Here is a 24,188-nt window from a genome sequence, read left to right on the forward strand (position 1 = left end):
AGAACTGAGTGTATCGTAAGGATCCATGTCTTCTTGAAGGATTCTTAGTGCAGCTGCGTACAGCTTATCCATTGGCAGTTTTCTGAAGTGACGTCCTTTTTTCTTGTTCAACAGGCTTTGTACTAGTTCTCTGACCAGCCTGTCATTAATTGTTGGTGAAACAGGAGAATTAATACCAGAGGATGATGACATACTGTCCGGATCACTTGGTGTGTAAGTTTGTAGAGGAAGTGATAGCCTTTCTTTTCGAGAGCATATACTTTCAGTATCCCCTAATGTGGTATTATCTACTATCTCCTGCTCGTCACTCTCTGTTGAACATTCATCTTGAAGCAATTTAAATAATCTTGAATGAGTTGATGCTCTTTGATAAGGTGTCAGTTTCCTTAACTCACTACCACATTCGGGCTCAGTATCAGTCTCAGAGATATGACGGCTCATATCAGAGGTGACACCGGAATCGTCTTCTTCACTTTCATCCTGTGATTTACAACTAGCCTCTCTGACTTTTCTTGGCTTTTGATCAACTTTTAGATGATTACTGACTTCACTCTTAGAAATTTCACTGACAAAAACATCATCATCACACTTTTCCTCAGCTCTGCTGCTATCATTTGAAGTTACAGAAGTTTGTGTTGCTTCTTTACTCTGTTCACTAACAGCACTGCTCTCTTCTGAACTTCCACTCGATGAGCTTGAAGTACTTGAGTCATCATCATCATCATCATCGCTAGAGGATGAGTCATAAAGTAAATCTTCTATGGGTATTTTTTCATGGTCATCTTCAATAGTTTTGAACTCTTGTTCTATATTTCTATCATCCACGCATATTGTCTCTTCTTTGCTAGTAGAGGACGGTTTTTGAATATCTTCGACTTCATCTGCTGTTCCACAATTTTCCATTTCACTACCACTGAAATTGTCACTACCTGAATGTTTTCCGATGCGGACTGTCTGAACACTTGTACTGCTGGAGTCATCTTCCCAATGTCCGTCACTTTCTTCCGGCCTACTATCGTCACTTTCTGAGGTCAAAATATTATAAGGGGATCTCGATCCAGACTTTGTGATACTTTTGGGAGGTAGAGTAACACTAATACTGATATCTGCAGGTACTCGAGACTTAGTTGTTAAATCATCACAGCTTAATTCTTTCCAAAAGTCGATAGGTGATTCAGACTTGCATCTTTCTTCTATTGTATCAGCTTTACATGACTCACCACAATTCACAACCACTGAAACTTCTTTATCACAAATGTTATCACTGTACTTATTATCCTCCAATTGACAATTTATATCAATTGTATCTTGTTTAATAGGTTGAACATCACCAGTCTCTATCCCGTATGTTACACTAATGTTCTCTGATGATTTTGTTTTCTTCTTAGGTATTGTAAAAGTAACAGATACATCTGGTTCATCATCAACTCTCTTGACCTCCTGTATAATTAGACTTCCAGGCTGGACTTCAGCCTCTGGGCTTGATTCTATCTCACTATCTCCAACAATGACAGTTGTTAAGTCCTCATTGTTTTCTGTTTTACTAAATTTAAGTTTTAGAGGCAACCTAACTAGAACGGTGGAAGATTCAGCATCAGCAATATCATCATCAGTATCTTCTCCATTGTCCAGAGTGGCTGTGGAACTTTCTCCTTCGCTGGTTGTTTCTCCATCAACATTCGAGCATTTTACTTTCTTTAAACTTTCTATCTCAGAATGTTCACTTTCTTCAAATATCACACTGAGTTGATGTGGTAGTTCATCTTCATATTCCTCTTCTTCTTCATTAGTTTCTTCATCTGGTTCATCTGTCTCTGAATTCTGAGACTGAATGTCAGAAGTACTAGAATCCTTGTACACACTTATATCAGGAACAGACTTTATAGTCTGCAATCCCATTGGCCTGTCAGAATTATCATCCTCGACCTCAGTGTCGGAACCGTCGTCAGTAGTAGTTCCTCCTGAATCTCCATTTACACTTGGTGAACTAGTTAAAGAACTCTTATTTCTGCTCATTTCTCTTTCAGAATCTGAAACTACATCACTGCTATATCCGCTGTTTCCGTACGGATGGCTCGGAGTGATGACAATCTGAGGTGTTTGAGAGCGATTGTCATGGTAGTAGGTGCGATATGGTTGAATAGGAGGTGGGTACTTCTTAAAGTAAGCGGCATAATAGTTCATTTCATCTGTGGATGAGTATCCACACTCGTCAGAATCACTTGTATACTGAAGGTTCTGAGGAGGAGGTGGTGTATACATGTGGAGTGGGTAACCATACGGTGGATGTGGATATCCGTAACTGTTGTTCATCTCAGCCACATAAGAACACATGGCATTGTAATGGTCCCAGAACTGCTGTTGCTGTTCAACTGTCTGCGGCGGGGGAGGGTAGTAGTAATAGTTAGGAGGGTAGGGGTAGTTGTTGGGAGCCCACATAACCTCTCCCCCATCATATATTTGTGGTGTTTGACGGCCATCAGACATTGCTGCTATAACAAATAACACCACCAGACATGTAAACTACCTATAATCAATTTGGAACTTTTAATCATGTTAATGCAGAATTTCTTATTCATCCAAGTAGTCTACCATCTGGTATTTAAAAAGATTCTAACATAATTGTATAGTTATAAACAGTAAGACATAAATATAATATATTGCTAAGTACCTACCTTTTGGGATAACCTTTTTAAGATTGGGTACTGCACTGAAAATATTGTAATCAAACTTATCATTTAGTACCTAGCAATTTTGTCTATACATTTTTTACTGTACCTACTGTTTAAACTTTTGCCACATACAGTTCCAAAGAAGTATGAGAGTGTATTTGATAATACAAGATAATATACTAAATTTCCACTGGTTTCATGTAAAAGGTTCTTCTTTAGTTTAGCTTATTTGTCATTCAACCCCTGTAAATTTGAACAGTATCTTCCAAAAACTTATTGCATTCTTATATAACCATTGTATGACAAATTTATAGAATTACTTGACCTGATGAGGGGGCTACATTATTTTGAATAATCTCAAAAGTTTGTAAGAGATGTACAACAGCAAAAATGCAGAATCTGTTGTTTCAATTTACAGTTCTTACTTTTATTTTTGCAGTTTGTAGGTTCATATATTTATCAAACAAAACTTGCCTTTTGACTGGTGTTTTAGATAGCTGCTGCACAGAATTACATATTTTATGTGAAACGTTAGATTATATTTTACCTTGTTTTATTGGCCAGTCTAGAAAAAGTTGTATCTAAATCTTATAGTGTTGATGAGTTTTTGTTGGTGTGTGTTTTTATTTGGAGGGGGGGGGGGGAAGAAAGCATTATGTATTTAGCCTCTTTTGGGAATAATTAAAAAAGTTACTTTCTAAAAACATTAATGGTCATTAGAGATTATGAAAGTTTTTTGAATGATAACAGCTGTTTCAACATGCGATCTTTGACATGAACAGCTAATTAGATGAGCTACAGAGATACAAATGCTCAAATGCATTATTTATGGATATTTACATTTATGCTTATGAGAGTGGTATGGTTGTGATTTTAGAATATCTATATACTTATACTTAATACAATAAAGGTGTTTCTCTGTTACATCCCTTTTTCACCGTCCTACTTACCCAATGTTTGTTATTGGGGCGTCATTGAAAAGCTTGCGATCTAGGGGAGTGAGGAATGGTAACTTAAAAGGTAATTTATTCCTTTAGTGCTTTGTCCCCCAGCATTAGATTTACTTGGAGTTTGCTTTAAAAGATTCAGTGATGCTGACCAATTTTTTACAATGGTTTGGATGTGAATTTAAATATGATTAGCTGATCTTTCAATTAAATGTTTAGCCCTTACCACTCTCATGTCGGCCGTGATCCAACATTGGCCGTTTCGCAATCGCATCACATGTTGGCTTAAAAAAAATTTTTAAATTCTAGGAATTTTTTAATATATTTTTAAAATTTTTATTATTAGTGTAATTCGAAGTTAAAATACTGTTAGGTATAGGCCCTTAAAATGAGAGTTGTAAGGGTTAACCATAGACGTAAACAACAGACAAAATAGTTTAAATAAAACTCGTTTATAAAATAAATATTTTAATTTCTTATGCTAGCCGCAGCACTGCTATCAGTCTATATTTAATTATATTTATCAATTTATCTATGATCAGATTCATTGAAGTCGCGTTGTATGACTGGCTAAATAACATATGACTTTGGAACCGTTACTATAATGCAAAAAATTTCACATTTAAAAACATTTGATGGATTTTAATAACGTATAACTTGGTGATTAGGACGGTAATTATGATTGAGGGATGAAATAATGAGAATGCTGCACTGCGAAAAAGAGTAACTATTTACAGTGAAAGAAATGAACGTTGTAAGGACATACCTGAGGGGTCGTTACCAGCTGTCATAGCTTGTAACATTCGGAAGGAGCGAGAAGGGATGGCTCCACCAGTGTACTTGCGGGGTTCCGCGGCTTGCTGCTCGGAGGGGGGCACATACTGCGGGGGTGCATCTGAGAGGAATTGCGTGTATTGTAATACAATAATGGTACAGAACTATATGGTTGATAGTTGATAGTGAGGAAAGGGAATAAAATATATGCATCTTTTGTGCCACCACTGACTTTAAATGGTAAACATCCTCAGCTGTATAGTAGGGTGGGCTGAAAAAATCTATAATTTTTTTAGTTTTAATACCTTGGAAAAGTTGCTAAATTGTAAGACCAAAACCTGGTAAAAATATTAAAAATAATGGTCGTTATCTTTCAGTAGCGCATGTGCTCTAAAGTTTGATCAAAAAATTAAATACTCATATTTTTTCAAAAAATTTTAAAATTTTAAAATTTTTGATTTTTATATTGTAATAGTTGAAAATGTCATCTGCAGGACACTAAGGACTACAGTAATTTTAAGTGAAGACAACATTTGTCTAGAGTTAAAATATTGGGGTAATTAGATTGGCTACACGTTGTTTTGTAGTAAAGGGGAGTAAAGAACACAGAGATGTAATTTTAGGCCTTTTCAGAGACCTACTTTTACATTTTAAGTTTAAACCCGCTGGGTTGGTCATCAACATTTTCTCAAACAGGGCGGTACAATTCCAACTAGTGATAGCCTAGAAATCAGCCCTTATAGTTTCTGATTCTACCATTTTGGCTACTGATAACTGCATAAGAAGACTTTAAGTGATGGTGAGTATATAAGGGAAAACACGAAATATGGCTTCTCTTAAATCTGAGACCAACTACTAAAACATTATTAACTAGCTAACTAGAAGAATATACTCAGTAAAACAATTTTACAAGTTTAAAAAAAATATCAACTAAATAATCTTTAAAGTCTATATTAGTTAGTGAGCACAGGGAAACATCATCACCATCAATCATGTTGTTGAATTTTGGAAACTTTAACTTCAGAATCACATTACGTCGGTCGGGTTACTGACCCGCTAAAGCCGCGCTTAAGTGAATTTGTATTCCTATGCGCGACCGGAAGATCAATTCTGACTTTGTCCGTTGTTTTTGTTATGTTACTATCTGAATGTGTACAAACAGATTTTCGGTATTACATTTTGATATCGATAATTATTTTTCAAATAAGTGTAGTACAAAATTATGTTTTTCTAGATTTTTGGCAATATTTATACAGCCAATGCGCGACCGGAAGATCTTAGCTTACAATTTTGTTTAAATATCAATTCCTTGGTGTCTTGCAGATGACATTTTCAATTATTACATATTAAAAATAAAAATTTTTTAAATTGTGTAATATAATACAGAGTTTTTTTTATTTTTGGTTGAAGAAAACGACCAATATTTTTTATGTTTTTGCCAGGTTTTGGTCTTACAATTTAGCAACTTTTCCAAGGTATTACAACTAAAAAAAAATTTTTGATTTTTCTGCCCACCCTACTGTATAGGACCGTTTCCAGTTTCTTACTTAATGATAACATGAATGAACAGAGTGATGATGTAAAATACGTATATCTGTCAAATACACCAGATTTTTTACCAAGCAAAACTACAATGACAACCTGTTAAACTTTAGCCATAGCATCTTTTATACCTCATCAACTCAACTATCCCAGTGACAAAAACTAAAGGAGAGTTACTGTATGAAAGTGTATTCTGCGAATAACTCATTCAACTATGCTTTAACTATGTTGGATAACAACATAGATAAAACATACTCCCTTAGTAGATTTGTCATCCTTATGGAACAGCTGAACACAATTTTATTATTAGTTCTGTACGGTTTATGTAGAGGTTGTGTTTTGTTTACAATTTGTTTCCCTTTATTACAGTCATTTAAATCCTCGTTTAACCAAATAATACGATCTAATCATAAACAATAACTTGTCCCCTATAACCAAACAGTAAAGCACAAATCAAGAAATTAACCCTAAAATAATAGAAACAAAATTTTGTCAACACCGTACATGAACTAGACACGAAAAACGTGCTTAAAAATTTACAGTGGGATGAGAAGTCTACTTGTGTTGGTTAGTCTATGATAATAATTAGTTACTGAATGGTGGTCCATTATAGATGGGAGATTTCAGTTTCCCAAGTCAATATAAAACTGTAATCCCTGTGTCAAAAGTTAGGCCAATTTTGCACAGTGAGTCTTGATCTTACTATGGTTTGTTCTAACACACCTGATGCCTGAGGCTGAGGAGTTCTATTGGCAAGCCTGTTCTGGCCTCCCTGCACTGGACTGTAGGCCTGAGGCACTGAAAACAAAACAATCAAAGTTAATGGCTTATACTTAAAATATTTGGAATTTGAATAATTTCACTTTATTAATTATGTAATAAACTGAAAAATATATCACAGTAAGGACCCCTGTCCTCGACTGATCAGTCGCCCTATCACTTAGCCATCGATGTATATAGCCTAACTGGATCGCGCCCTGCCACGAGAGTACAGTGCTGAAAACGAGCCGGCGCTCAATAGGCTCCCCCCCCCACAAGTGGGGTACCAAGCGGCGCCGGCGACTATTTCGTGCGTTGACTTCTGTATGATGCACTGTTTACATCCCATGTAATCACTGTTGTACTCGTGGTGTTATGCTGGTAATTTTTGTTAAGTCTAATGAAAGTTCTAGATAATGCCGCAGGGCTGTGTTGCATTCAACTGAAGAATCTTAATTCTTTGCAAAAGGATGAAGGATTAGCATTGACTAGCAAGTTGTCTGACAACCATATATGTTACAGAAACAGGAAAATTAACGTCAAAATTGCAGCTCAAACCTTGAGCTCGGGCGTTGCTGACGCTTTAGAATTTTTGTTAATGAAGACACACCAACCATCGATTTCATTAGAATAATGGACCAATTGTTTGACATTTTCAACAGTAGAGACCCGTTTGGGAAGAATTTAAAATCCCCCATAAAGAAAGAAAGCACCTTATCTACATTAATATGATCTTATACATAAGTTTAAACTATTTAAAAAGTTACAAAATTGAAAACGTCCCCATCTTAGAACACCCATCAACACAATTCACATTTTAATTGATAAACTAATAACACTGATCTCGAAGTTTTCTAAAGATCACCTGGAGTTGTTATTTTCATGTATTTGAGGTAGAGAAGGAAATAATAACAACCCAAATGTAAAGCAATTTCATCAGTAACTTATGTTCCGTAACAGTATCCAGCCTCAGCCTTCTGCAAAGGGAAATTGTTTGGTTTTTGACGAACACCACCAAAATACAGTCATGAGATTTGGAGAAGCAGCGTGGTTGTAAAGTAATGAAACCAAGGACAACGACGACGAATTTGATGATTAATCTTTGCGAGAATACTAATAGTACATTTTAACAATTGTACATGTTTTTTAACAATTTAATTACCGGTAAATGTTTTATCAAATAAAAAATACCCCCCCCCCGCAGCAAACCTGCAGACTAAGCGAATTTTCATTAACCTGATTGGATTTACACTAAAATGCCTCCATAAAAATAGCATATTTATTTCCTATTTAAATAGAATTAGTTTAACGAGTACTTAGGTTTGCTGCAACAGGGAGGGTAAAAAAGATTTTTTTTATAAAATGATAATAGTTTAGTAAGAAATAAAAGTATTTACCAAAATCAATCAAAATATGTTCATAAACAAGCAAACTACAACAGTTGACTTATTCTCCATAAGAATAACATGGGAATTTTAAAATTACAATTTTTTTGAATTTTCTCCGTAACAATTAGGCCCATAATAACACTTCAATATACTAAATTATTTGTTTTTTTAAGCTCTACAAAATGGTTTAAAAAGAAATTGTGAAATTTTGTGTTTTAAGGGTCAAAAATGGGAAAAACCTATTTTTACCCCATAAAACCCTGTTCCCATAGTCCGATCATGCTGGTTCGCGAACTCATTCAAGTTTATCCCGCCTTACACCTTCAAACCAAATTTTATCAAAATCGGACAAAAATTACTCAAGTTATCGTGCGGATGGACACATATATATATATATATATATATATATATAGATATAGATATATAAAAATTTGAACGAATGGTGTTTTTGGCCTCTGGGGACATCAAAATGAAAAAGTAAATCGGTCCCGGGCTTAGGTCTTACCATGAGACCTACGGTAATAGCTACTTCCCTATAGGGAAATTCGCTAATATACAATTTTACTGTGTTAAAGTTCAAGGTTTTATCTTTTGACTTTCTTCCTCTATGTCAAAATTGATGAGTTTGAGTTTTGGTGGAAATATCCATATTGGGTCCCCCTAAAGCCAAAAAAGTATGTGTACAGAGCTACGGACTGATTTTGATTAAATTTGGGTTGTTGACATAAGTTAATGGGAGTAAGTATGTGTCATATCGCTCGTATGTGTACATGTTTTTAAGTAAGTGTTGTTTTTGTGTATAGATCCGTAGTTCATGTGTACGCCAAAATGAGGCTCCTAACTGCTTACTGGCATCATATTTGTGAACAGAATGACCCTACTTGTAGCTCTGTATCTTACATTTACGTTTCTCTGTGTGTTTTTTATATTTTTGTAATCATCAAATTTCTTGCCATGTTTGAACAAGAAACATATCTGATGCTGACATGCATCAGCAGATGACTGAAGTTCCTGGCCCTATAATGCAATAATGATGGGGGGAAAGTACAGAAATGGGCTATGGAGTTTAACACGTTCCCTACCAACATGTTAAACAAATTCTTTCACCACAGACCAGCGTCAAATATGGTATATTTTTGCCACATACCGGCTTCAACTTTAATAGTTGACAGATGGTTTGAACTTACTGGACTGACGTCAAAGCCAACAGAATGCGCATGCAATTTAATTTATGAGTTGATGATTTGATGATGTTGATGTTGATGATTGGTGATTTTTTCTGTATAGTTGGCAGAATTTTTTACCCTCAAAAGTTCTAGAGGTCTCAATGCATTAGTCTTCAATCGAGTTGGTGTGTGTTATTTATAATCTTTTTTGTGTTTTATATCATGGATAAAGATTGCCATACTACTAATGGATAAAGTCATCGATACATACGACGAATTAATCTATGGACCAAGGTCATAACCATTGTTGAGAACAAAAAAAATGTTTGATACATGATTGCATTTTTTATTGTTCTCTCATGTAAATAATTATTATTAAGACCCTACCCGACAGAAAAAATAATATAAAAGATTGGTCTGTGGGTATGTTTAATTTAATAAGCTTGATTCAAAACCAAAATCTGGCTCACTGATTAGGGCAGTGACAAACCAACCTCGGACAAATGAAATGTTGGACAAATGAAACTCACCCTTAAACAGTAAATCTCTTTACAGTAGACTCCCTCGTATCCAGACACCTTTTAACCGGACTACACTCGGCGGAAACGACATCTCTTTAACCGGAAAATTTTTATCAGCACATTGGTTTAACCGTACTAGATTGGCAGGAAGTGGGCGGTACTAAAACGACTGTTCTAAGGACGAAAGATTTGAGACCAGTGATCACGTGTCTAAATACAATGGTCTCCAAAATTTAAGTAAAATATCCCAGTAAACGGTCCATTTTAACGATTTTTTGGGGACGTCGGTTTAACCAGAAAAACCATTATCCGGACTGGCCTCGGTCCCAAGGAGTCCGGATAAGAGGGAGTCTACTGTATTTGTAATTTGGGCTGCGTTAAAAAAACCCTGTATTTGGGGTTCACTTTTTTACCAGCAATATTAAAAATAGAATGCATGTTTGGTGGTCAGTCACTAAGTTGTTGCAACTTTTTTGTAATTTTACACTTTGACTCACTACTACTGATCGAGTTTCCTTTGAAAAAAATATTCTTAAAGTTACCTATTGCAAAATTTAACATGTTTAGGGTTTATATTTAATTTAATTTTACAATGCCATGCTTTACAACCCAAAATCCATGCAGCAAACAACTATCCAGAACATGCAAACCTGTAATTTTTTAAAATATATAAACTGACAGCTCAGAGAAGGTAAAAATCATACACATCCACTGTGCTTTTGGTAGGTTAAAGTTTCATGAATTAAGTTAATCCTGAAGAAAATTTTAGATCCTTAATCAAACCCCAAATGGTCAAACATCTTTACTTTTGATGCTAGCATTGGTTTTTGTTGACAATACATAGTTTTATAGGTTTATATGAGAATAACCCCGCCGCAGCAAACCTGCCGACTAAGCGAATTTCCATTTGTCTTAATTGATTTTCAATTAAATATATTTTAATAACATTAGGTTTAACGAGTACCTAGGTTTGCTGCTACAAGGAAACTAATAAAGTGTGTTTTTTTTGTAAAATATTGATAGCTTAGTACAAAATAAATAAATTTGATCAAAATACAAAATATATCCATAAACAAGTAAACTACAACATTTGACAATTTTCTCCATAAGAATAACATGGGAATTTTAAATTTAAAATTTTTTAAATTTTCTCCGTTACTATTAACCGAACAAAAATACTTTTATCTACTAAATTAATTGTTTTTTTAAGCTCTTTAAAAAGGTCTAAAGAGAAATTGGGAAATTTTGTGTTTTGAGGGTCAAAAGTGAGAAAAACCTATTTTTACCCCATAAAACCCCCCGTAAAGCCCCGTTTGCATGGTCCGATTATGCTGGTTCGCGAACTCATTCAAGTTTATCCCGCTTTACACCTTCAAACCAAATTTCATATATATATATATATATATATATATTGATATATAAAAATTTGAACGAATGGTGTTTTTGGCCTCTGGCGATATCAAAATGAAAAAGTAAATCGGTCCCGGGTCTAGGTCTTACCGTGCCACCTACGGTAATAGCTACTTCCCTATAGGGAAATTCGCTAAAATGTAAAAAATAAAGAAATTACTGGTTGGATGCATGTTGTAAGTGTTGAAAAATAGCAGGCCTTGCTACCACTTTTATGAAAGAATAATTTTTCAGATCTTAAATGATTTATGAACTCAGCAATGATTTTATACTATGACATTTTTCAAAATTAGTACCAATAAAGTAGAATATAAATGTTGGATTCACTAAATAATTTTACTTGGAACGTTCTTACAAAGTTGTTTTAATACAAAATATAGTACAAAACAGTTTGACATTCATTTAGGAGACAGTTCTGAAACGGAAATTATCTTATTTTTCAATGTACAAACACAATAATATAATTAGATATTTTATGGGGAAACAATTGAAAACATGCGGTATGTAAAATATAAAAAATATTATTACCCACGACAGTTATTTTAAGTAGCCGTTTCAGTTCAGTTTTTAGAATTGTAAACTTTCACATAACAGAGCATTGTTTACTTTCGAACAGCATAGTTTTACTCATAACACGGGTAACCGATCATTGAGGTTCAAGGATTGAGAGAGAAGAAGGAAATTGTAATGATTTGAAATTAAAGTAATCAGCTGTTCAGGCCAATTTAATTGTTGAGTGGTGCAATTATAATGTTTGGTACAATATGTTTCGTTGCATCACTGTCAGTGGCAATGAGAGGTTATAAACGAAAACATAATCTCTCTTAGAAGTTATGAGTAGTGATTTTTAGTAACTAAAACACTGTCGTAGGTAAAGTAGTATAGGCTATGCAACTCTTGTAAATAGTGTCAACGACTATCTTTACGCAATCGCATAAACTACTATTTTCATTTTGTAAAATTTTATCCCTACAATTTCTAAAGTACAAGATTGCAAACCTGAAAACCCCTTTTTCCACAGAAAATTATTGATAATTGTTCGTAATATTTTTGATTATTAAGATGTTATTAAAATGTCTTGAATACATTGTTACTGTGTTTAAACTGAAACACCAGTTAATGACATACAACACACACACTTCTACCCATACTCTCTTCGCCGCCAGTGCCATCCGTCATGTTCTGAAGTATCCGGAAGGCTCTAGAAGGTATGGCAGAACCTCGGTACCTCGGATCTGACTCGTTGTGAAGGTAAGTTTCATCATCAACTATTAAATAATAACATGGTTCTAATCCAACGAATACGCAAATAAAGAAAATCCCATATACCCTCTTCTAAACAAGTTAACAGCAGAGTTTAAGAGGAAATACTTTTTTTCTGGGTCTCAATGTTAACTATTTGTGTATTTTAAGAGCTAACTATTTGTGTAATTTAGGAATTCTGAACAATATTGTTTTACACTTTAGTGGAATAAATATGGTTTAAACTATATTTTTAACTACCCTAAATTATGTAAATGATGAACATTACATAGCAAATTAATAAGAAAAATAGCTTCTAGTTTGGATTCCGTTCCTGTCATGCAAAAGAATTATCAATTTAAGCATCCCCTGAAGCTTCCACCTGATGCAATGTCAGCCTGCACCATCATTAAGAATTGACTGTCTAATTTACCACTTTCATCCAACATTTTGAAGACTTTGGATGGAATATATCCACCTCTGTACCTTGGGTTTTCTTCGTCTTCTTGTACAATTGTGTCTGTAACTAATAAAAATATTTGCCTAAAATCCAAATTTTGTGGGTACGGTATATAACAGTTTTGCTATTTGTCATATCCGTGGTGAATTTCCCTCTGTAAAGATAAATGTCCTGTTCTAGTTACTTTAATGACTACTAAAACTGTCTTTGTTTGGTTTTATGTTAACATATTTTTCATGTAAATATGTTTTTTAAATTGCATTTACTTTAAATGATTAGAGAAGTTGACACTAAGGATCAATTTTACAAGTCCAGTAATAAATTACTCGTAACTAGATGGTCCACTTAATTTCACATTGAAGCTATATTTTAGTATCTACAGTTCTAAATTTAAAAAGATTTACTATTCTAGGTTAAACACTTGACATAAAATAAATAATGAGGGTACATTTACTGGACTATTTGGCTCAAGAATAAGTAACATTTTAGTCTTTTGCTCTTTTTATAGTAAGAATTTTTGTTGATGCTACAACAAAGTTGTTGTTTGATTCTATTGACTTTTACCACCTACCAGTCCTATTTTCTTTGTTTGAGAAATGAACATACCTTGAGACTTGACTTTGTCCATCAGAGCCCGATCATCATCAGAAAGCTGTAGTTTACGCAGCTGACTCAGTGGAACTCCCTGGCTGTTGTACGGAGCGTCGTTCTGGTCGGCTCCTGTATATAACATCCAAGGATATTGGAATTTCATTTTGTAAATGGGGTAGTTGGTCGACAAACGCTTAGAAGACTGAAGTATCAACATGTAGTAATCCGTGTGTATCTTCCCTCACAAATTGACTATTGATTTCATGTATTACATGAAAGGTTACTTTTTCGCTTTTGTTTGAGCTGGATTGTTAATGAAAAGAAGTAAGCCCATTAATAATTATATTAAGGTACACTGCAATCACAAACCAATTAATTGTGCCTTTTGGTTGACTCATGAAGTCACTTCTAGACGCATGAATTTATACCAATAAAGTCGGGCCTTAAGTATGTACTCATATCGTAACGTATTCATTATTTTGGTTAACATTTGTGCGAGGGAGGTGTTCCTAAACAGAGGACTTGCAATGTTTTATATTTTACTTTCAGGTATATGAGATACTGAATCGTTAGATAAATAATTATTTTTTAAATCTATTTCAAAGATTAAACTTATCTATGAATAATATATCTATATAAATAAAATTTGAGTTTTGTCTGTACATTGCTCAAAATTATAAGTTTTTAGATTATTTTTCCATTTAATACATTTAAGAAGCCGAAACCAGTCTCATCTCTATATCTGTCTGTCGGTCTGTCTGTTACGGCCCTAGAGGCATTTTACGCGGCCTTCTCCTGAAAAACGAGAGTAGCTATCAAGATCCAAATCATTTTAATGTATTCACTGGATTAGCGAGATTGTCTTTAGCCATTAAAATATGGCCTCACTATTTTTTAAATAAAATGACGGAAGTTTAAAAACCCGATTTTGTGCGATTTTTGTCAAGTTTTCTCCCAATGTCCATCACATAATCATCTATGAAATAACAAACAGCTGTTCGGATCAAGATTATTTTTTCTAGCTGTTACTGATATGTTTACATTAAACTAGGTGGCGTTCGCAGAGGCATCCACAAAATTGAGCGGAGTCATCAAGGGTTCATATTATATTGTTTTTGTCATACTGCAGTAAAAACAGTCGTTTTTAATGCATGCGTTGCGGGTCTAAAGTAGCATTTTTACTCTTTAGGGAGTAAAAATCATTTTTAGCCTCTATGGAGTAAAAATCAGCTGTTGTAAATTTCTATTGTAAATGATTCCATGTATCAAAATATGTATCGATCCGTGCTTCGTAATCATTTTAACCTACAGTCTACAGTCTCTTCCCATAGCATTTTAACATTGCAGATACATTAATCCATTACCACACTCAACACTGCTCACCTTTACTACTTCCTACACCACCCCCTACGTCATGGACCTGTTTCCCTCTCTTCCCATAGAATTTTAGGATTGCAGATACATCATTGTAATTGCCAAAGACAGTTCCCACACTCAGCACTGCAAGCCTTACTACTTCCTTCATCACTTCCTACGTCGTGGGGCCTGTTTTCTTCCCTTCTCATAGCATTTTAGGATTGAAAATACATTAATCTTACTGCCACAGACAGTTCTCACACTATGCTCATACTTTACTACGTCCTAAGCCACTTCCTACATCGTGGACCTGTTTTCATCACTTTCCATAGCATTTTAGTATTTTAGATACGTTAATCTAATTGCCACAAACATTGCCCACACTCCGTACTGCTAGCCTTTACTACTTCTTTCACAATTTTCTATATCGTGGACATGCTTCCATCCCTTTTCATAGCATTTCAGCATTGCAGATAAATTAATCTAACTCCTACAAACGGTTCCCAGTTCCCACACTCCACACTGCTCACCTTACTACTTCCTTCACCTCTTCTTACGTCGCGGGCCTGTTTCCCTCTCTTCCCATAGAATATTAAGATTGTAGATACCTTAATCTAATTGTCATAAACAGTTCCCACACTCCGCGCAGCTCGCCTTGACTACTTCCTTCACCACTTCCTACGACTCGGGCCTGTTTCCCTCCCTTCCCTTAGCATTAATGGATTGCAAATACCTTAATCTATTGGTCATAAACAGATCCCACACTCCGGACAACTCGCCTTTACTACTTCCTTCACCACTTCCGACGTCGCGGACCTGTTTTCCTCCCTTCCCATAGAATTTTAAGATTGCAAATACCTTAATATAATAGTCATAAACATATCCCATACCCCGAACAGCTCGCCTTTACTACTTCCTTCACCACTTCCTACGTCACGGACCTGTTTTTTCCCTTCCCATAGCATTTTAGATTTGTAGATAAATAAATCTAAACGTCAAAAACAGTTTCCACACTCCGGACAGCTCGCCTTGACTACTTCCTGCACCACTTCCTACGACGCGGACCTGTTTTCCTTTCTTCCCATAGTATTTTAGGATTGTAAATACCTTAATCTAATGGTCAGAAACAGATCCCATACCCCGAACATCTCGCCTTTACTACTTACTTCACCACTTCCTACGTCACGGACCTGTTTCGTTCCCTTCCAATATTATTTTAGGATTGCAGATACCTTAATATAATCGTCATAATCAGTTCCCACACTCCGGACAGCTCGCCTTTACTACTTCTTTCACCACTTCCTACGTCACGGACCTGTTTCGTTCCCTTCCAATAGCATTTTAGGATTGCAGATACCTTAATATAATCGTCATAATCAGTTCCCACACTCCGGACAGCTCGCATTGACTACTTCCTTCACCACTTCCTACTCGCAGACCCGTTTTCCTCCCTTCCCAACGAATTTTAGGAATGCAGATACCTTAATCTAATCGTCATAAACAGTTCCCACACTCCGGACAGCTTGCCTTGACTACTCCCTTCACCACTTCCTACGTCACAGACCCGTTTCCCTCCCTTCCCTTAGCATTATTGGATTGAAAATACCTTAATCTATTGGTCATAAACAGATCCCACACTCCGGACAACTCGCCTTTACTACTTCCTTCACCACTTCCTACGTCACGGACCTGGTTTCCTCCCTTCCCATAGTATTTTAGGATTTCAAATACCTTTATCTAATAGTCATAAACATATCCCATTCCCCGAACAGCTCGCCTTTACTACTTCCTTCACCACTTCTTACGTCACGGACCTGTTTTTTTCCTTCCCATAGCATTTTAGGTTTGTAGATACCTTAATCTAATCGTCATAAACAGTTTCCACACTTCGGACAGCTCGCCTTGACTACTTCCTTCACCACTTCCTACGTCGCGGACCTGTTTTCCTTTCTTCCTATAGTGTTTTAGGATTGCAAATACCTTAATCTAATGGTCATAAACAGATCCCATACCCCGAACAGCTCGCCTTTACTACTTCCTTCACCACTTCCTACGTCACGGACCTGTTTCCTTCCCTTACAATAGCATTTTAGGATTGCAGATACCTTAATATAATCGTCATAATCAGTTCCCACACTCCGGACAGCTCGCCTTGACTACTTCCTTCACCACTTCCTACTCGCAGACCCGTTTTCCTCCCTTCCCAACGAATTTTAGGAATGCAGATACCTTAATCTAATCGTCATAAACAGTTCCCACACTCCGGACAGCTTGCCTTTACTACTCCCTTCACCACTTCCTACCTCGCGGACCCGTTTTCCTCCCTTCCCATAGAATTTGAGGAATGCAGATACCTAAATCTAATTGTCATATACAGTTTCCACACTCCAGACTGCTCACCTTTACCACTTCCTTCACCACTTCCTACGTCACGGACTTCAAGCTAGTGTCGTCATTTGATTATATTTATGATCCATACCGTTTCTGTTCTAATATCTGTGGATTAATACTATCAGCTATTTCCTTATCTACTGCATTCAAAAGTCAACAGCTGATCATATGTTTTTGTTTATGTGTCAAATACTGCTTCCATAAGGATTACATTGAAACTTTGAGACCCAGTGGGGCGGATTCCTGAGAGACTTTTTTAACGCCATATAGATGTTGGAACTCACCGATATGGTCTTTATCACCATGCAAAATTTGAAAACGATTGATTCAGCCGTCTAGGAGGAGTTTGCGTATTACGAAATGCATAAGAGTCGACGTATAAGAGCTTTGCTCGCTTCGCTCGCTCCGCTCGATAAATGTTGTTTACAAATAATTCAATTAATGGGAAATAACTTTTATTTTCGATAACTTTTTGTCAGAAAATCCAAAACCAAGAGAGATTAATAGCCTCGGAACTGGATTAACGCATTTAATTGGTCGGATGTACTATAGTTCTTAACTGTAAACTTTGGTTTTTGGTACTGTTTTTTTCCTTAGAACAGCTGGTATCAACAAGAATAATTTTTACGTACCAATACATCACTATTTACAAATTAGTTATCGTTAGTGTTGCACCTTATTTATTACGGTAGTATTCAATTTAACTTTAACTGAATACTATAAGATCCCCGTGCGTAGAACGGGCACACAGCTAGTATATAAATAAAAATACACTGACCATCAGTTCCAGTGATTTTCTGTAGCACCTTGAAGGATTGGGACTGAACAGGTGCAGGTGATTGAGAGCCATTTGTCTGTGAGTGGCACCAGCTGGGCCGGGGCTGACTGCTACCGTTGTTCCTGGGATTAAGGGTAACAAATTAGTGTAGTATTGCTTTTTGTTAACAAAATTTCCATAAAGATTTTTGGGGTTTGGACTACTTTTCTGAACACTGTATTATTTTTTTTATTAAAAGTGTGTATTATTTTGACCACCGATTAAATGCCACTAGTAAAATAACAAAAAGAACAAATTTAAACAAACCTAAAATACTAGTACTAGATTGCCTAACTAAATACACTTTTTGTTCATCATAAATAAATATCTAGTAAAATTGACTTACTGCTCCACAGTCACAGGTGATTGAGAACCAGAGTTGAACTTGTTGTGTTGATAAACAGGCTGTTGATTCACCCATCGGGGAGTCCCAGGGGTCTGCCGTCCAGAGTTTGGCTGTTGGTATTGTTGTTGTTGGTATTGTTGCTGTTGTTGTTGTTGATACTGCTGTTGTGGCTGCTGTTGGTACTGTTGCTGCTGCTGTTGTTGATATTGTGGTGGTTGGTATTGCTGTTGCTGGTAGCTGGGAGGTTGGTTGTAGTATGGAGCTTGAGATGGTTGAGGAGATGGAGTACCCTCTAGTTGAATGGGTATTATTCTCTCATTCGATTTTGCTGGCTCTTTGCCTTCAATCTAAAAAAACAACAAAAGAATAAAACACTTAAGTGTAGAAGTAAAAATTGGATTATAAAAGCGTGCTTACATTAATTTAAGCTCAGGGCCATATTTCCCTAACAGCGGACACAGCGGTTGCCGGGGCCCCAGTCTAGGAGGGGGCCTCTCACTAGGGCCTTAAATTTTTTTCTTGATAAATTTACTTCACCGATTATCTGTTTCGCCGCCATCATGTGATACGTTGGTGAAATTTTCGCAACCACAAAAAGTCTTTACTATTTTGTGGTCAACGTAGGAATGTACTATGCATCCGCAATTGCGGAAGATATCCAGGATTTTATCGAGACCATGGGAGTCAAAGATCATGTCCCCGAACTTGGAAGATCTTCACGATTTTGTCATGATCGCAGGAAACATAAATATTGACTTCTTGGTCACGCAAGAGGTTAACTATTCCTCCGCGGCCACGACGTTCATGATTCCGCCCCGATTGGAGGAGACAAAGATTATGTCTCCATGCTTGCGCAAAATGTTAACTATTTCTCCCCGGCCACATAAGACGTTCATGATTCCATTGCAATCAGAGGAGACGAAGATGAAGTCTCAGCACCCGCGCAAGATGATAACTATTTCTAAGCGACCATAGTGGAAGAAGCAGATTTTTCCGCAGTTCATGATTTAGCCGCGATCGCAGAAGACAAAGATGATGTCTCCACAATAATTGAGCATGTTGTTTACTATTTTGCCGTAAATGTAGAAGATGTTCACAATTCCTCCGCTACCGTTTCATATGTCCACGATTAGATTTTGTATTAACCAATTAATAGTATATCAATTAATATATTTTAAATTAATTCATTTGAAAACTATCTGATTTTGATCCGATGCCCGAAGGTGAACATTTTTTTTATCAAGAAAGAAATTAAAATATCTGGCTGGCCCCGACCTAAGACTCCTAATATTATTAATTAAAACATTGATAGACTTTTTTATTACCTTAGTCTCCTAGGTATTTTTGCTGATTGGATTGTTTTAAACAAAAGGTCAATTGATCAAGTTGAAGCAATACCACGTGCATTTCTATAGTTCCAACCATCATAGAATCAGATTATAGAGGGGCCTCTCTGGTGAGAGCCGCCGGGGCCTCTTCGAGTCTAAATACGGCTCTGTATAAGTTCACTCATTAAACATACTAAATATAAACATATTATACATGAATACTTCACTTTCGCCTTACAATTAGATCACTCGCAACTGCTATCATTATTCTAGTAACAACAACAATGTAAACGCTGGTGGAATTTAATCCGTCATTCAATACTAGAATAGTAACTCGCTCGCTATCGCATTCCATTAACTCGAATGCAAGCTCGAATTAATGTAAACACTCAATTTAAGTTTTCCTTTTAGGACAGATCATTTTACAGCGTCCGTGAATACCTACTTTAGTGGTCATTCACAAAGTCATGTGCGTATGTTTAGTTATTTAGTTATAGAATTTTTTACAGTAAGGAATTTTTGTTATCAAGATGTATTAAATTTATTTTTCTTGTATTGACTTGGCTAATGCAAGTATTGTCAATTTGGCCCAATAAATGACTTATTGACTTATTAGGACCTCTTCCTGAAATTGGGAGGAACAACATAAAACCAATCTAGCAAACATTACTAATATCTGATATTATTACTCAATCTTCCAATCAAAAATCATAAATTTGATTATTTCTTGGATATTATACAGGGTGGTAAAAAAGTCCCTGGACAGTTAAATATTTTAAAAAATAATGCAGATAGAGCTACAATACTTGGTACAAAGTTACAGGGCATAAAACTCTATTTTAACACATATTCAGTGATCCAATAACTCTTCAGGGGGACGGCCCACAAGGAGTCGGAAGAAAATCTTAAATGGAAGCATAGGTCAATATGCACATCAAATTAAAGGTCTTTTTTAGTAGAATACAATGCCGCAAACCGCACTTCGAAAGGTTTATCCTGCGCAAAATGACAGTTGTTCAAAGGTTCATTTAATTTACATTGCTATTATACGCTTACTCCTCAGGGGGCACAGCGCCCTAGGAATCGGAAGAAAATTGTTAACGTAAGCATAGGTCGATATGCACATCAAATTAAAGGTCTTCACTAGTAGATTACGATGCCGTAAATTTAAGCTCAAAAGAATGCCTGAGTAAAAAATGGCAGTCGTTCAAAGATTCAAAATGGCGGATTCAATAAATCTTTGAACATCTGCCATTTTGCGCAGGATCAACCTTTTGAAGTGCGGTTTGTGGCATTGTATTCTACTAAAAAAGACCTTTAATTTGATGTGCATATTGACCTATGCTTCCATTTAAGATTTTCTTCCGACTCCTTGTGGGCCGTCCCCCTGAAGAGTTATTGGATCACTGAATATGTGTTAAAATAGAGTTTTATGCCCTGTAACTTTGTACCAATTATTGTAGCTCTATCTACCTTATTTTTTTAAAATATTTAACTGTCCAGGGACTTTTTTACCACCCTGTATTTATTTTAATGCTGCGGAGCAGCATGGGTCCTACTTTTTAATAAAATGTGCTTACACAGTTACAAAGAGATCCTGCTCTTACCTGGATAGGGATGATCCTGGTTTGGGGCTGCTGAGGGTGTTGGCTTGGAGGAGGACTTTGGACAGGGATGACTCTAGGTTGCTGGTTTTGGTTTGGTGGAGGACTAGTAACGGTTTCCCTGTTCACCCAGGGAGGGACCTCTTTTGGTGTCTGCTGGTTCTGTCGAGACATCCAAGGAGTCGGGGCCTTATTGAGTTGACTGACAGGTGACTGGGGCTTTATTGTCTCTTGCGGGGCAATAGGAGGAATATACAAGGATCCTAGTTGAGCCCTCGGCTGCTGGGCTTCTATAGGAGGGACGTATATACTACCAGCAGTCGATGTTTGAGGTTCACTTTTTGTGTGTCTGTGTTGAGGTTGCATTTTTGGCACGGCCATTGGCGGTGGGGACGGTTGACGATTTATCACTTTCTGGGGAGACACAGGTTGCGGAGGCGAGGGAGGAGAATGCATGGCTTGTGGTGGGGGTGGAGGAGGTGGCGGTCCAGCTACATGGTGAAGGTGAGGGACTGCCCCGCCTTGAGGCAGTACAGGGATGGCTATCTGAGGCTGCATGGCGGCCATAGCTGACGGAGGGAGTGGGCCACTGGGCACTGACGCTGGTCTGGACTGTTGTGGTAGTGGGGCCATATCGGGGGTATTAGCGTTGCGGTTGATCCTCCTTGCCATTCGCGGAGACCTGATCTCTGACAGATCCAGACCTCCTGGTGTGTATGTGAATGGCTTCTTATCTTTGGTCATCATTGCGTTTTGTATGGCAGCTGGAGGCTCATACGCTGAACGTCTCTTCTCAGGAATCTGAAAAGATATCCATATGACTTCATGACTAGTCTTGGTAAAACAGTTAATTATAGTACCTACTATTTTAGTTTTCCTAGTTAATTTTAACCTACACTTGTAAAACGTATGAAAATTGGCTGCTTTTGCTTACCTAAAAAAACTAAGGTTCCCCAATTAGCTAAAATCAGAAATTAAAGTATGCTATGCTTAAAATTGCATTCATATCATACAATATTAATTAAAAATTTAAAAATCTTAGAGCATACTAATATTTTTTTCTTTTACATAAGTAAGTAGTCTTGGAGAAAATGTCCAACAAATTCAAGAGTGTGTAAGCGTAAGGTTTTTGCATTTCTTACTTATTTTACGTGATATAAAATTTGTTCACAACCACAATCCTGTTCAAATCATGACAACAACTTAGCTACACACTACCACTATAAAGTTGTTTTTTCTATATTTATTTTTCTTTACCGTAGAGAGTTACATTGAAATTTTACCTTTGTGTAGGCTGGATTTCTACAACTTTTTATAACATTTATATTGAAATCTTTGTTAAATAAACCTATAGAACTCTTTGAACATCTAAAGTATAAATATCAATACTAAACCTAAGATAATGAAATTAATGTGCAAACTATTTTTGTACCGGTAAGACGTCTTCATGGATATTGCATGAGGTCATACTGAAAAGTGTAGATTTGTGTTCTCTGGACAAGGACTGTGTGAAAACAGACAAAACACTTCTATGCAACAATGTTTAGGCCATGCATAGTGCCATCTTCAGGGTGACTTAATATGTCAAGTGTGCAGTAGTAATACTGTAGGTCACTCTGAAGATTGAAGATGGCATACTCTATCTATCCCAAAACGTTAGTGAATAAGGGGTTGCCTTTTTGCTGTTGCCTGTGTTTTGAGTGTGTGAAAAAAGTTAGTACTACCACTACCAAAGGGTTTTATCTAATTTTATACAGTTGCCTTAAAGACATGTTAGGCCATAAGTAATTATAGTTATATGATCAATCTTTATTGAACATTCTACATGTAAGTTAAAGTTTGCATATTGGGTTTAGTTGTTGGGAATGATTGACAATATACAAGTGCTGGCTGCTGTATAGTAACTCTGTACCTCGGTGTTGAGTCGCACAGCAGGGATGTTCCCAGGCAGTCCTGGTGGTGGCGGGGGAGGCGGGCAGGGTACCCAGCCGAGGGAGGAGGTGGTGGTGGTGGCGGTGGCGCCTGGTTGTCTCCTGGAACATACCATCACCTAAGTTGAGGCAACAACACATAATAATGTGGTGTAAGAAACTCGCTACTCTACAAAAGAAAATTGCCTACTGCTCTCTTTTTTAAGCAACCTCATGTACAGCTTAGTGGTGGTACTTGGATAGAGCTCTGGTGCATCAAAATTGGACAATTAGAAGTCTTACGGTACTCAAAGAGCAAACAAGCTGTACAGAGGCATTTATATGTCTGAAAATCTCCCTGAATCATCACTCTACATATAGGAGGTAATGTTCTTAGCAAACTCCACATCTCAAATAAGAAACAAAGGCCTACACAAAAACCACACAAGAGAGACTGCTAAATTTACCCTTTCAGCCAGTACAAAGACTGATCTTGTATGAAGAAGTTATCCTATAAGTGAGCACTTCAACCAACTCTCAGGAAACATAAAAAAAAACACCATACCGAGAACCTGAAGAAAATCCTGACATCCTTTTCACACAACTTAAAAGACCTTACTTATTACTGGTCTACACAGGAATTGATTTATATCACATTAATTTTAAACGAGCTGTCGGCCTGTCCTACAAACGCGAATCGAGTAGTTCATTAAAACTGTACATAGTAATATATCAATATTTCTATTTCTATTCCTAATTCAAGCACAGTTTAAGCAGTTCAAAATTTATTGTAAAGAAAAAGCTGCCTTATCCTTATCCTTTACTTATCCTCTAGGAATGTTCACAAATGAGATTGTGATTAGATGTATTTTAGTAATTTCTTCATTAGAATTAAGAACATAGAATTCATTGATTTCTGTACAAACGTGTAAAGCTATGTTTATTCAAATGAGTTCGTAAACCA

The 24,188-nt window shown here is 36.4% G+C and overlaps 1 protein-coding gene across 1 annotated transcript in view; it reads right to left on the minus strand.

The window, feature by feature from the left end:
* The window catches only part of LOC128983614 (uncharacterized), a gene marked incomplete at its 5' end in the record, with an annotated part of 73,487 nt that overhangs the window by 6,585 nt on the left and 42,714 nt on the right, over nt 1-24,188 (minus strand). Inside the window, 8 exons of the mRNA XM_054402972.1 lie at nt 4,386-4,514; nt 6,659-6,733; nt 12,325-12,447; nt 13,488-13,601; nt 17,998-18,119; nt 18,383-18,729; nt 21,318-22,115; nt 23,227-23,347. Of these exons, the coding sequence (XP_054258947.1) occupies nt 4,386-4,514; nt 6,659-6,733; nt 12,325-12,447; nt 13,488-13,601; nt 17,998-18,119; nt 18,383-18,729; nt 21,318-22,115; nt 23,227-23,347 (1,829 nt within the window). The remainder of the gene's footprint in view (nt 1-4,385; nt 4,515-6,658; nt 6,734-12,324; nt 12,448-13,487; nt 13,602-17,997; nt 18,120-18,382; nt 18,730-21,317; nt 22,116-23,226; nt 23,348-24,188) is intronic.

Source organism: Macrosteles quadrilineatus, unplaced genomic scaffold (genome assembly GCF_028750875.1).
Source record: "Macrosteles quadrilineatus isolate MER2022 unplaced genomic scaffold, UCM_ALF_1.0 Scaffold_1__1_contigs__length_201487025, whole genome shotgun sequence".
Classification (NCBI taxonomy): domain Eukaryota; kingdom Metazoa; phylum Arthropoda; class Insecta; order Hemiptera; family Cicadellidae; genus Macrosteles; species Macrosteles quadrilineatus.